Here is a 14,308-nt window from a genome sequence, read left to right on the forward strand (position 1 = left end):
TTATTAAGTTGACTGAAAGATTACAAAGTAGAGCACAGCAACAATTACCGAGATTTTTAGCAAATGTTAGTCGCTGTGTTCTTTCTCTGGGGTGGATTTCTGGAATGATGGAGATACGTTTTGGGGCTGGGCTTAAGTTTAAGCTACAAGTTAGCAAAGATAGAATCTCCATTTCTGTTCCTTAGACATGAGTGTTGTGCTCCAATTTCCTGCCTATTTCCCTGGCTTTCAATTTCATGAAAAGAATAATATTTATTTCTTTCAAAATGTGGTCAAAAGACTGTCTTTGAAATTGTACTAAGTCGACTTTTGTGATTTTCAGTAAAATTTGATAGGCAATGCTGAGGTCAAATGTTTTTCATTATACTTCAAACTGAATTAACAATGCATGTATTTACAAAGGGCTTAGTTTATTTTCTTTTGTTACCATTTTATGGGTTTTAGTTTTATTTTTCTTTTATTTATTTTTTAATTTCTGTGTTCTGGCCATACCCAGGAGAACCGTCTGCTTTTGATTTCTCCCTAAAAAGTTACATGGTAAATTTTCTTTCTCATTCTTCTGAGATGGAAAAATTCAAAGATTATACAAATTAAAAAATACATTTACAATGCTCATCCTATTGCTTGTTATTTATTGCAGCCTGAGGCCAGACTAAAAAGGTGACAGTTATTCGGCTCCTATGTGCCCTTGATGATGTCAAGGCAGGTGATAAAATTTTTGTCACTCACAAGAAGCTTTAACCACAACCAGCAAACACACCATTCCTCTGTTTCCAAGAGACAGCTAAGATAGCTGATAATCACTAGTGTTACACTGGTGTGTTTACATTGTTACCATAGAAGGACTTTGGGGACTGGGAACCTCGGGTGAAAGTATAAAGCGTGCAGACCTGCGCTGTCTGGTACAGCGGCCGTGTTGAGCCCTTGAAATGCAGTGAATCTAAACTGAGATGTGCCTTTGGTGTGAAGTGCACACCGATGTGAAAAAGAGAGTTAAATATCTCACTAGTAATGGTTGTATGTTGATGCCCATTTGAATGACAGTATGTTGTATATATTGGGTTAAGTAAAATAAGTTCTTGAAATTAATATCACCTTGTTTTGCTTTTTTAATGTGGCTGGGAGAAAATTTTAAATTATGTATGTGGATCATGTTACATTTCTATCTGGTAGCTACTTTGGTGTTGACAGACACCGCTAATATCATTTTTTAATTAAAAATAAAAGTTCACTTTTTAGCTATTTTTTAAAATCTTCTTACATACATGGTACATTTACCCTTGTTAAGAGTTTGAGATTAAATCTCAGTTTGACTTTGAAGCTATTCAGACTGGTTATTAGTTTCCCTATTTGATACACTGAATGCTCATTTTGAAGCTGCTCTTGGGAAAACGTGTCAGGATTAGACATAATTTTATTAATTTTTGAAAGCAAGAGATGTTAATGGCCAAACGTAGTAAGAATTAGATTTTTGAGAATGAAGAGATATTAAAACATAACTTTATGTGAGCATATTTTCATATTAGTAACTTTTTAAGCCTGGGCAATCTGAATATCCTTAATGAGTTCCTGGCACCTTTTCAAAAATGTGAAATTTTATTGAAAAACACTGTCCATTAAAACAAGTTTTCAGGCTTTATTTAACATTATTAAATAATTATTTCATGAATTAATATTCATGAAACCAAACTGTGAATGTGATAGATAAGGAAGTATCAGTTGGGTTGGTAGGAAATGACCTGTTTGAAGTTTCAACATGAGAGAAGAGTATTTTAAGACCAGTGTGTTTAAAATGCTGATTGTGTGTCTCACCTTCCTGATCAGACCTTAGTTCTGGGAGGTTTATACTTGTGTCCTGTTGCTTCTGAACACCTTATTGCAAATGTGGTGGCTCAGTGCCGCATGGGTTCATTACCGCACATCTCTGGAGGACAGGCATCCAAAATGAGTCCCTCTGGGCTGCAGTCAAAGAGTCCAGGGCTGCGCTCCCTCCAGCGATTTTCAGGGGTAGTCCACTTCCTCACCGTTTGCAGCTCTGGTGGCCGCTTGGCCTCAGCCCCTTTCCAAATCCGTTGTCAGCAGTGGCCAGGCCAGACTTGCTCAGGCTGCCACACTCCAGCGCTGACCCTCCTGCTTCCCTCTGTCACAGGCCGGTGCCCGCCCTGGTGATTGGCTGGGCTCTCCTGGGTAATCCCGGATTGATTGCCCTGTCTCGAGATCATTAATTTAATCACACCTGCACAGTCCCTTCTGCCCTGTAAGGTAACATATTCACAGGTTCTGGGGATTAGGACATGGGTCGGAGGCGTTATTCTGCGGGGCAAGGTCCATTTATCTTCAAAGGGAAGAAGAAATCCTCTTACCTCTGCTTCCCCTCAGGTCTCCCAAAGTACTAAGTCCTTCCTCCTCTTCCCCGAGGTGCAGATGCCTATAGGGATGGCTTTATTCTCCTCTCTTTGGTATCTTGATTAGCATTTTATTGGAGAAATAAGCACCTTTGTTTTTCCAGAATATTAAGGTCACTATTGACAAAGATCTTACACAAGCAAACTTGAATGTTAAACTTGGCCGTTGCTGACTCCGTGGTGTCGGGATTTGTGACACTGCAGAACATGCGGTCAGTGTGCCACGGGTGTCCTGCCAGCACTCCAGCAGGGACGGTCATAGAACACAGTCAGCAGTGAGGTTTGAGAAAGAAAATTGTAAGGACTTTGGGACTAATGTAGTTTAGTAAATAGAAAACTTAGATTTCAAGCTGAATTTCTTTCTAATTTCCTCACCATTAGCTGCAGGAGGAAGCCACAGGGAATGAAGAAGGCTTCGTTGATGCTTTGAGCCTTATTGGTGATCGAGTACTTAACCTCAGGCTGACTCCATTTCTTTACCTTCTAGAGGAACGCACAGGTTTATCCTTTCGGCCCCATCGTTGTATTTAAAAGACAAACATGTACATATGTGTCTATGTATGTAGATACAGTCATAACACGCTACTTAAAGTTCTGGCTTTAGTCTGCACCTAATCTGTTACACAAGTACTAATGTGTTAGGAACTCAACCCAAGGCCTAAAATGTGATATAAAAATTCATCGCTATCTGTGAACTCTCTTAAAAGGTTTAACTTTTTGGAGGATTCTCCAGAATTTGAGAATTGGTTTCCTGTCTTCAGATCCAGTGTAAACAACAAATGGTATAATTAGTAACTTGCCCTTGTATATCCAGAGTTGTCAGAGTTCCCACATCAAAATTTAACTTTCCAAATGTGTTCCCATTGAAATTTTCAACACATTTACATGGGAAATACTAACTACAGTTACCCATAATGTTCTATCCCAAGCAGCACATGTTTAAAGTTTTACCATTGCTCGCTCTAGGGCGTTTGTGGTGGTAGAGACGGTCCTTCAGAATCTCCGTGCTTCTCCCCCAGCCATGTGAGCGTTTAGACTTCTGTGTAGCCAGGTCCTCCAAAATCATGCAGTTGCTGTTATAAAACTTTACTGGGCAAGGCACAGTTTGCCATCTCAGTGAAGAACAAGGTCTGTGTATGAGTAAACAGAAGGAATCCAGGTTATCCTTATTCTAGGACAAAATGTTCAAAGAATGCTAGAGGGACAATGAAGCTATTGAGAAATGAGGCGTTTCCCAGAATTAACCACTAAGAATTAACCACTCTACAGATGTAAATAGCTTGAGAAAATTTTAGTTGCAAAGCACCTAAAAGGAAACTAATATAATACTTTGTGAAATAGTTGTATAAGAATATAGTAAATCCTTAAAAAAAAAAAAGAATGTTGTAAATCCCGCTGATGTTGAAGTTAACAGTAGTATTATAACCCAGACGGTCTTTTCAGATATACTCTGAGCAATGAAGTGGGTTAACTCCTTGGTCTCCTGCTTTGTTCCCGTAATGAACTAAATAAAGCCATGTGGTTTTTTTTGTTTGTTTTTTGGCAGTATCTACAATATACAGATGAATTAATCCTAACTCGAGTAGCAGCTATATTGCTGTTTTATGGTGTTCTTTTCCTGCTAAATAGTGTGCAACCGATGCCACTACTGTAGATTCCATGTCCATTGCCTTTTTGACTTCCTTTTTTCTCTACGTGTGGGAAGTTGTTAATACATGTAGTAGTAGATGTAGATATCAACAAAGGTACAACAACTTTGGTAAATTTGGACGAGCAGTTTTTTGAAATTCAGCTGAACATACAGGGGTGGGCGAAGGTAGGCTTCGAGTTGTTTGTATGGAAAGTAAAACAGTAATTTAACAGCAGCACAGAATAAACTGTTCTGTGCACTCAGAACCGTCAGCCCACTTTTGCCCACCCTGCATTTTTACTCCGTGCCAGTCTGGTCACTTAAAATGGGCACTGAAGAAGTGTCATATGTGACTGACTCCTGCGTGGTGAGAGTTACATTTGCTTAAATGAACGTGCCTGCTTTCCCTCACCATGCACGGTGCCTACAGAACTGTAAAGATTTGTCTTAAATTATCCTGTTTCCAAAGGAATTAATGGTGGTATGAGCAAGAGGCAAAATGGGGCTAAAATGATTAGACCTGCAAAAAAATCTCCATTATATAATGATTATACTTAAATATCAGGTTTCATGTAGAAGTTATTAGGGAATAATTGATTTAATGAAGTAGTTTTTAATATTACTTAAAGGGACACAAATATTAACAGCATGAGTTGAAAGAGAAAGGTAGAAACATTTTTTTTAACTACTCAAATTTTTGGATGAATAATTTGACCCGAGTAACTCTGTACCTTAATTTTGGTCTGGCCTCACATGCTTTATGTTTTATTTTGTTATTATTATTATTGTTGTTAATTACATTATTATTATTATTACTACCACTACAGTTCTTTATTCTTTTAGTGGATTTAATTTCCCTTTACAAAATATGCATGGTCCACAAATGTGACTTCGGGAGCATATTGCTGAGTTGTTGCTGATGTCAGTTTCATACTGTGATATTTTTTTCTCTATTTACCACGGGACCAGTATTTCACTATAACGATGTGCATGTTTTCCCCCCTTCTCCCGCTGCATGCAGGGATTCGGGTTCGTAACTTTCGAGAATAGTGCTGATGCAGACAGGGCCAGGGAGAAATTACACGGCACCGTGGTAGAGGGCCGTAAAATCGAGGTGCATGTCTTCAATAATTCAATTTCTGGTTCATATTTTTGTTTCTCTTTTTGTGTATTGCCTCACTAATTTCACATTTGGAACCCTGTTTTGTGTGTGTGTGGCACATGTGTGTGTGTTCGTGTCTCTGTGTCCTTTACCTCCTCGCACTAAAATGTATAAAAGTAACACTTCTACCCTCCTTCCCTGCCTTTTTTGTTGTTTGGGGGTTTTAAGTCTGGTTTACTAGCGTGTGTGTGTGTGTGTGTGTGTGTGTGTGTGTACTTTTCGTTTACCTTTTTCTTCCAAAGTGCTCGTCCTTCTGCTCTCTTGATTTTTTTCCTTTGCTTCAGTTTGCAAGACTCCAAATTCCTGTGATCAGACCAAAGTAAAACAAACTTTAAAAATGTCTATCACTCTCCAATTTATAACATTGTATCTTGTAATAAATCAAGGGGCCAGCCAATGCCCTCTCTCTCTCTCTCTCTCTCTCTCTCTCTCTCTCTCTCTCTCTTTCTCGGGAGGCCAGTTCGCCTCCATGTGTGTGTGATAAATAAGGAATAGAAGATCATAGAGGTTGTGGGGAGGAAGGAAAGAATCCAAAACTCATCCAATATATTTAATGTCAAGAAACCCTCAAACAGAGGGTTTGATGGTTGCCTGGTGAGCGTGCTGTCGTTACAACTGAGTCGGCCGTCTGGTGCTCACCAGCCCTTCTTAAAAAGGCGATGAAGGTTAACTGGCTCCTTTCCCCTCTCCCAGTTTTGAAAAGTATGAAATATAAAAGCCACCATTTTGAGTAAGATGTCTGCATATTTTGCTTTTCTTCCCCCCTCCCTTTCCAATGGTTTAGCATTTAGGGCCCTTCACTTGAGTCACTCTTTCCATGGTAACTATACACAAAGCTGGCGATGGTGCCCGTTGGCGGTAAGTGAAACCAAAGCACTAGAGAAGAAGCTTTATAAAATGTAATTAGAAAACAATTAAATAAGAAAGAAAAAGTCCATCTGCCATCTCACATTAACACGACGAAATGTGACTTGACTTGTTGCTCCTCTTCCTCTCCCTCCCCCCCTTTTCTTTTCAATGCTATTGAGTGATGCCGCCTGGACTTTGTATGTACATTGTTTTGTAGCGGTCTGAGCTGTTTGATACTGACGTCATGGTGACTTTTCCCCCTTGCACATCTTACTCAGAGTTACTGAACTCCAATTTGGCTGGTTTTATTAATGCATTTCCTGACCCTGCTTCCTTTCCTACTTTTCCTCTTTCCCAAACCTCTGTTTAGAGCTGCGACTGTTCTTTCTTTGCCCTTGATGGCTCTCCTTCCCGCCCGTGACACCCTCCTTGACTTTCTCTTTTCCCTGCCTTTTCGTTCAATCCTCCTGAGTTCTGCTGCCGTCCTTTCCCACCCTTTCTCTGTTACATGCAGCTATTGGTCTCTTTTGCTGACTGGTGGCCTCTGATTGGTTCTGGCCATTTTTCTTTTAAGTGCTTGGGTGCATTCTGCTCTAGCAGCTACCATAAGCTCTTGCCCCATTTTCATTCCCGTCTGTGAACCTCGCTCTTCACTTCTCCCTTCTTTCCAGAAGTGATTATGTTTTCCTTTCTTTTATTTGTGTGTGTGTGTTTTTTAACAGCATGCTCTCAGTCTCATCATTGTTGTATCTCATTCTTTCTTTTTAAATGTGAAATGTTTATAGTATTTGGTGGGTCAACTAGAGTAAATGGAGTTTCAAGCTCTTTTCCTCACATAGGCCTGTCACCACTATATAAATCCTAAAAGACATATTGAAACATTTTTTAGTTCCAATTCTACCTAAAAATTGGTCTTTTTGTAACACAAATTTATTGTTGTTACACAAATTTAAAATAATGTAAATTCCCCAGAGGCAAAATAAGACATTTGTATTTTGTATGTTTGCTGATTTTTTTTTTTCAAAACTGACCAGTTTCATGGCCTGACAACACAGTGTAATGAGACTGGCGAGGCCTCCCCCCGTCAAAGCTCAGAGGCTGGTTCCGCCACTGGGTGGCCATGCCCTGACTTCAGGCCACTTTCACCAACTCTGCTTCCCCTTCTTCCCTGCACCTTGAGATGCTTTAAGTGATGCTGTTCTCTGGTGAGGGTGGCCAGCACTGTAAACAGTTCTTTCTTCAGTTCTTTTAAGTGCCTCATTGAAAGGCCTCCTGAGAACTTTCTTTATAGATAGGTAGACCACGCAGTCTAGAAAATTCGCAGCGGCTCTGAAGACTGTCAACATGGAAGTCTGAGTCCCTGTGTTGGTCAACTAACTTCAAACAGGAAAATCGGACATAAGAGCATCAGAATGCTGACCATTAGAATAGGTGGAATCCACAGGTTTATTTTCTTACCTTCCTGTAAATCTATTTTCTGACCCATGTGGCAAGCCTCTGTTTTACTAATGAACTTCAGAGTTCATGTGAAAACAGTTGTTTTTAATTTACTGTTTTTTTATATTTTCCTTAATACGGAGACTTCTCTGTTTAAGAGAGCTCCAGAGTTTGCAAATGCCGTTTGTCCTTGGAGGGCTGGGTGGAGAAGTGGCCCTAGTTTTCCATTTGGAGAGTAAGAAACTACATTTTACTCTTGTTAGCCTCATTTAATGAACACTTTAATTAAAATACTGTATATTAATATTTTATATCGCTATATTAATTATTTAAGTCAGCACTCTGAAATTTGCATTTTAAATTGAGTATGTGATTAGATGCATACTTCCATGTTCCTTAATGTGGTCCACCCCCCCGCCCCCTCTTTCTCTTTTAGGTGAACAACGCTACAGCACGCGTGATGACCAACAAGAAGATGGTCACGCCGTATGCAAATGGTAACTACACGTCATCTTCAGGATGACGCCATTTATTGTTCTGTGTACATATGAGCTTCCCATAGACATCAAAGAATCTCTTTCAATTTTAGTCTTATGGCAGCTTGTTTCATTTACATCAAAGTATTTTCTTAACCGAGGAGGGTGCTTCATTTTTAGAAATAAACTTTTTTCTTAGAATTCAGCTCACTGTTTTAGGAGTTCAGGTGCTGTGGTGTCAGCAGAGCTCCTCTGAGTCACAGTGTGCACGGGTCGTTCGTGGCTACCTGGTGACTCAGGCAGGCCCTGGGGCTGCTGTAGTTCTTTGTGTGCATCGTCACGCTTGTCCTTGGTACCCCTCCCTGCCAGTTCTTGTCCGTCTGAGCGTGAGTAGGGTAGTTGTTGACCCCTCGCTCTCCTTTTTTGTAGAGGTAACAGCCATGGGGTGGGTGTTTTCTATTTTCTATTCCATGACTACATGTGAGTGTTTTAAATATTTTTCATTGAGAAGAAAATTTTCTGTTCACTATTCTATGTAGCAGAGACAAAATTTTACATCATTTGTCCAATTTAATCTAGACTCGTGTTCTCTGAGTAAGATGGGATGTAGTTCTACTCTGTTGTGCAGGAGTGGTTTTGCAGACTTGTGTTCTACAAGACCATCTTGTGGGAAAAGGAAATTGAATGGATTGGGTCCCGAGGCCTCCAGCTATACTTTGGTCTGAGCAATTCATTCCCTGTTGATATTTTAGAGTTCTGCAGAATAAAAGAGGGAATTTCTCCCTTCTTAGCGTTTTGTGAAATTTTGAATCGAACTGCTGAGTGGCACTGAGTGCTGGGGAATGTATTAAACACAAGTTTGTTAGTATTGGGTGTAACCCAGCTTTTCCAATGATACAAATCAGCACAATTTGCATTTTTCCTACGTATTTCATCAATGATGTATCATGTTATACCACCACCTCTCACCCTACCTCTCATTTTCACTGCTACCACAAAAATGGAGATATCTGCAATTTCGACAAAAATCGAGTGTAGACCAAAAAGAAAATAAAGGGAGGGAGAGTCAAAGAACATCAGATTCCCTTTAGATCCAGGGAGAAGTGTGTGGCAGAGAGAGCCACTGGAATTCAGATCCTACTTCCAGATTTGACTCTTCACTCGGGACAGGGAGCCGGTTTCCCAGCCTGTCTGGCTGTTTTCCTGTCTGTAAGGTGCAAGAGTCGGAGCATCGGACCACTCTTTAGATGCCTCCAGGGCCCAGCCCTTCTCGCTGACTGCTCGGCGGGAAACGGAGCCCAGGGAAGTGGAGTACTCATCGTCCCAGCAGCGGTCCCTGTCTTGGGTTTTGTGAGGGTCAAAATGGCATAAACATCTGAACATACACTGTAAATTGTACACAACCGACCATGTTAAACATACAATAGACAGCACACTACTGCGTCCACTGCATGCATTCACAGGTGGTGCTTACATAATAGTGCCCTTGGTCGGAAAGACCAGGGTCGTTGTGAATACCATTCTACATCAGTCTCTAAGTCTGAGGGAGCCCCGTTTTAGGAAACTGTGTCTGCGGTGTTAAAGGGCCTAACAGGAGTGGCTAGATGCCCACTCTTGGTGAATCCTCAGCATTGATTTTATGTTAGTGGAATCACTTGATTTGCCTGATCTTGCAGAACATTTGGGCTCTCACAACTCCAGTAGGATTTGAACCCAGATTTTTTGGTAGAATAATGAAGAGGCATGTCTGCGAGCACATAAAATAATGAATGAGGTTGGGATTGATTCAGAATGAATGGGTGTTCTCTTGAATAATGTAGCCATTAAAATCTGATGATTGACCTTTTCTTTTTTCCATTTATAATTTTATAGAGTAGCAGTGATACAATGTTAGGCCCTTAAGCTAATATAAAAGAGATAAACCAAAGAGCCAGTCTTTCAGAAGCATAGTGGGCACGTTTGCTTATTTATGTATAATATTTAATATCTATTGATTAAAAATTTTATATGTAATTCTAATCATTAACATTGGGCAGTAGTACATTTTCTAACACTTGTTATATTCCTATAAATATAAAAAAGGAATGATGAAATACTTTTGACACCAAACCTAATGTTTGGAAATAATTAAAATTTATAAATGTTTAAGCTAATGTTCAACTGTAGTCTAATATCCTTTAGCTGAAAGGTCGGATTAACTCAAATGTGTTCATTACAAATTAAAATCTCAAAAGACATACGTTGAAGTTGGTATTATAGCCTGAATTTTATTATTTGTGTTTCTTCTGGTTGACAATGAAATCTCAGTGAAAGGAGGCTTCAGTTTACCCAGAGTACCATCAGCATGGTATAATCGAACATGGAGTTCAAAGATCCAGGTCAAATTTGAGATTAGTCAAAGGATATCTGTAGAAAACAACTAGAGTAGTAAATAGTGTTAAGATGAGCTTATAAGAAAGTTTATCACAGTGTGGTATAGGATGACATATGAGGGGCGACCCCCAAAAAAACTGGAATTATCTTCTGGAGGGCAGGCCCCTTGTAGTACATTCTTCCCCCACTGGGTCAGTGTTGTAGGAACCCTGTGTTGTAGGAGCGTTGTACCAGCTGGTGGCGTTTTGAGAGGATGCGTTTGGCTTCGCTGAGTTTTCTTTAAAACTCAGCGCTCTTGCCCATTTCGCGATGGGTGATTTAGGAGTTCACTTACCTACACTGCATCTGAGTAGCAGTGTTTGACCAAAGACCCCCGTGCCCCACCGTCCCTATTCACCTGATCTTGCCCCAAGTGACTTCTCTTGTTTTCCCCAATGAAAAAAGTCCTCAAAGGTAAATGTTTCATAGATGTGGAAGAGGTGAAATCAAAAAAATGGCAGAAGCAGTAAAAGGCATCAAAATCAGTAAGTTTAAATACTGTTTTGAGCAGTGGAAAAATGTCTCAATAGTAGTATTGCATCAGAAGGAGAGTGCTTTGAAGGTGCCTGAAGTTTAAACGTGTAAGAATAAATACACAATTTTTATAAATAAATCCCAGGGTTTGGGGGCTTTTCCCCTTGTGCATTATAGTCTGCGTTTTTCCTTTTCCTAAACAAAGAATAGGTCATTAGGCAGTTCTGTGAGATGCTACCAAACCCTAAGACTTATTTTTCTTTTTCCTTTTCTCACTCCCTTTCCATTTTCCTATCTCCCTCCCAATTTTTTTCTCTCCTCCCCTTTCCCCCTCTCCCCCCACCCCTCAGTAACCCTTCACTGTGCTAGACCTGCTTAAAGACAGTTGGGTCTAGAAATGTCGTCACCCTCTCATCAACCCCAGCTGCATTCTAAAGAAAAGATGGGAATGAACAAAAACAAGCTCAGATGTCTGCAGCCCACTTGTACGTCACTCCTTTGCCCTTAAGTGCTCACTGTCCTCTCTTGTTTTTCAGGTTGGAAATTGAGCCCTGTAGTTGGAGCTGTTTATGGGCCCGAGTTATATGCAGGTAGCATTTAAGTTGATTTTCCCACGTGTGCTGTTTAATTGTAACAATATCTGTTGTTTCGCACTAACTATTTCTTTGTAATCTTTTTGCATTTTTACTTTTTTTTCTAATGTGATCAGCATCCAGCTTTCAAGCAGATGTGTCCCTAGGCAATGACGCGGCAGTGCCCCTGTCAGGAAGAGGGGGCATCAACACTTACATTCCTTTAATCAGTAAGTAGCCTATGTTGGCCTGGCATGGAATTTGACTCGGAAGCAATGATGTGTGAGAGGTCTTTTCTTCCCGAGTATATTAACACCTACCTGAGAAGGAGGCGTGGTCGGAGAGAGCACCGCCGCTGTGCTCTGTCCTGCTCTAGCCTGTGCTAGAGTCTTTCTGCCCAAGTATGAAGATCACCGCAAAGCATAAGTAGTTGGAAAAGGCAGAGGGGGGTGAGGGCATGTAAAGAACATTTCAGTATGTTTTTGATATAAAGCAAAAGAAGTATTTGCGGAATACATCATACATGTTCTCAGTCAGCTTGGGCCCTGTGGTTGAGCGTCACTTAAAAGCACTTCCAGGATTATTCCCGGCTCTGTTGGCCTGATCCATTTTGCCCCAGAAAAAGGTATCATTAAACAGAGTTCTGGGGACCTGGAATCAGTGTCTCTGCACAGCTTCCAGAGGAGAGCACGCTCAGAACAGACCCGTAGACGAGGCCTGCCTCTTTAAAGGAAAGGTCGTCTCCCTCTCCCCTTATGTTTAAAAGACTGAAGTTGGCTAATGAGATGAAATGTCTGAAGACTGTTGTTTTGCACCTTCTGAAACCACAAAAGAATAATTTCTGTGATGATTAATTTTGATGTGTACATAATAATGTTTACAAACAAATGAATAATTGACCAGTGAAAGCGTTTCAATCAAGCCACTTAAACTGCTCACAGAAACGAAGTCCCCTTCCTTACTGTGACAGTAGTTCTCAGGGCTTCTTAAGCTTTGTCTCGCCGGCGGCACTGTGGCGCCGGCGTTGGGAGGGAGCAGAGAAAACTCACTTGGGATTTGTGATCGGCAAGGCATGGCACCATTGGCTTCTGCCTCTTGGGTCTCTTGCCGTTCTTTCTCGGGAGACAGATGCTGTGCATACTTTTTCGTCTTCCCTATAATTGGTTCAAAGCACGTAGTGATTGCACACCTACCGTTGAATGCAGGTTGACATTTCCGTCCTATTTTGGGTCTCCCTTTAGTTCCCGGCTTTCCTTACCCAACTGCAGCCACCACGGCGGCCGCTTTCAGAGGAGCCCACCTGAGGGGCCGGGGGCGGACGGTGTATGGTGCCGTGCGAGCGGTGCCCCCAACAGCCATTCCCGCCTATCCAGGGTAAGTGTTAGATTCCAAAATAAGCAACTGGACAAGGAGATACCATGGCTCTCTTGTAACTTCTGGGACGTTGCTGTGCCACCTAGTAAAAGACCTGTGAACATTTGCAAATTAATGGATTATGGCAAGAACCAAAATATACCATCGTCAGAATATGACAAATATAAATTTATTATATAAATCTTCATTTTGGCCACCTTAAGCCCTCACAGTAGTGGCTTAAGGCAGTAGCCAGAGCTGCCTTGTGTGTACCAGCGATGTGTTGGCATGGAGCTCACTTGGCACCGCACGGACGGACGTGGATTAACACTGCCGCGGAGACCGAGACGAGAGCTCCAGGCTGCAGTGCGAGACTGCCTCTGCTGCGCTCGCCCCCGGCACCACCCCGGGCCGGGGCTGAGGCGGCCCCGCGCCCTCCCTCGGGGTTCTACCGCCTGGGTGGTGAGCAGCAGAGCTAGTTACCCACAATGGATTTGCTTTCTTTGTAGGAAACAGATTAAAAGAGGTTAATTCAAAGATGAACCAAGTCCAATTGAATCAAGGGAGAAAGGGAGCAGTAGGAAGAATTAAACTACAGTTGGCTTCTGAATGATGGTAAAACGAGTAACGCAGCCGAGCATCCTTCACCCTCTGATTTTTGTGTGGAGGTGTCTCACGCAGTGGAATGATTCCATAGCAACAAATGAATCCTTTGTTATTGAACGGGGAGAAGGAGTGAAGAGGGCAGGTTTCGTTTTCACGTGTTTCTCAGTGTCAGCCTAAAATGTATATTTTTGTAGTGCACTTTTTGTAAGTTAGTGGTGTCAAGGACTTTTCTTCCTCAAAAATGTGACATTTGTGTTCTTCATCTTTTCTCTGCCTGTGACAGGTTTTTTTCCCACATTCTTACGGAGGAATAAACATAGTGGCAGAGGAAAGAGCCTCCTTTGTAGGTCCTTTTCTGCCAGCAAAATTGGCTTTCAGATTTGCTGATTTAGCATTCATCCGTAGACCAAATGGACATGCCGTTAGGGGCCCTCCATTACACAGAACGCAAGCATTTTTATTAGATAAGGCAGGTGTGCATGTTGAAGTGGGCAGGCTCTAAAAGCCAGTGGAAGGGAACTGCTTTAGAAATAAACTTCTGTTTGCAGTGTATAGATGTTTAAGTCCCATGCATTCCATCATCTCCATCTTCTGCCATTACTTTTAATTTATCCTTTTTCTTCTTCTTGACCTTTGACCTTCAACCTCTGACATCTCTTTTTAAAGACATTAACAAAGATGCAGTATAGTTTCCTCAAGAAATCCTCGAGTAAAAACATAAAAGCAGACCTTTTGCTACACTAGGAAAATTGTTCGTGAAGCGTCTTCCATTTCGATCCAAGAGAGTTTACCGTCCTGTTTGCACAGAGATACCGCTCACCAGAAACACGGGACTTCTGTGTTTGTGATATTCCTGAGTCACTGTGTGAAGGGGTTGAATTCGTTCCTGTTAAATGCAGGTCATTTCAGTATATTGGGCAAACTTGAAAACC

General features: G+C 41.3%; 1 protein-coding gene across 19 annotated transcripts in view; it reads left to right on the forward strand.

The window, feature by feature from the left end:
* The window catches only part of RBFOX2 (RNA binding fox-1 homolog 2), a 259,307-nt gene that overhangs the window by 226,439 nt on the left and 18,560 nt on the right, over positions 1 to 14,308 (forward strand). For 8 of the 19 annotated variants that reach the window (XM_053662130.1, XM_053662119.1, XM_037160434.2 and 5 more), the window contains 5 exons: positions 5,057 to 5,149; positions 7,920 to 7,980; positions 11,382 to 11,435; positions 11,555 to 11,647; positions 12,647 to 12,791. In XM_053662130.1, the coding sequence (XP_053518105.1) occupies positions 5,057 to 5,149; positions 7,920 to 7,980; positions 11,382 to 11,435; positions 11,555 to 11,647; positions 12,647 to 12,791 (446 nt within the window). Of the gene's footprint in view, positions 1 to 5,056; positions 5,150 to 7,919; positions 7,981 to 11,381; positions 11,436 to 11,554; positions 11,648 to 12,646; positions 12,792 to 13,279; positions 13,356 to 14,308 lie in introns of those variants that run through there. The other 11 variants (XM_053662121.1, XM_037160426.2, XM_053662120.1 and 8 more) reach the window with 4 other exon arrangements.

Source organism: Artibeus jamaicensis, unplaced genomic scaffold, assembly GCF_021234435.1.
Source record: "Artibeus jamaicensis isolate MK-2021 breed Jamaican fruit bat unplaced genomic scaffold, CSHL_Jam_final contig_233, whole genome shotgun sequence".
Taxonomy (NCBI): domain Eukaryota; kingdom Metazoa; phylum Chordata; class Mammalia; order Chiroptera; family Phyllostomidae; genus Artibeus; species Artibeus jamaicensis.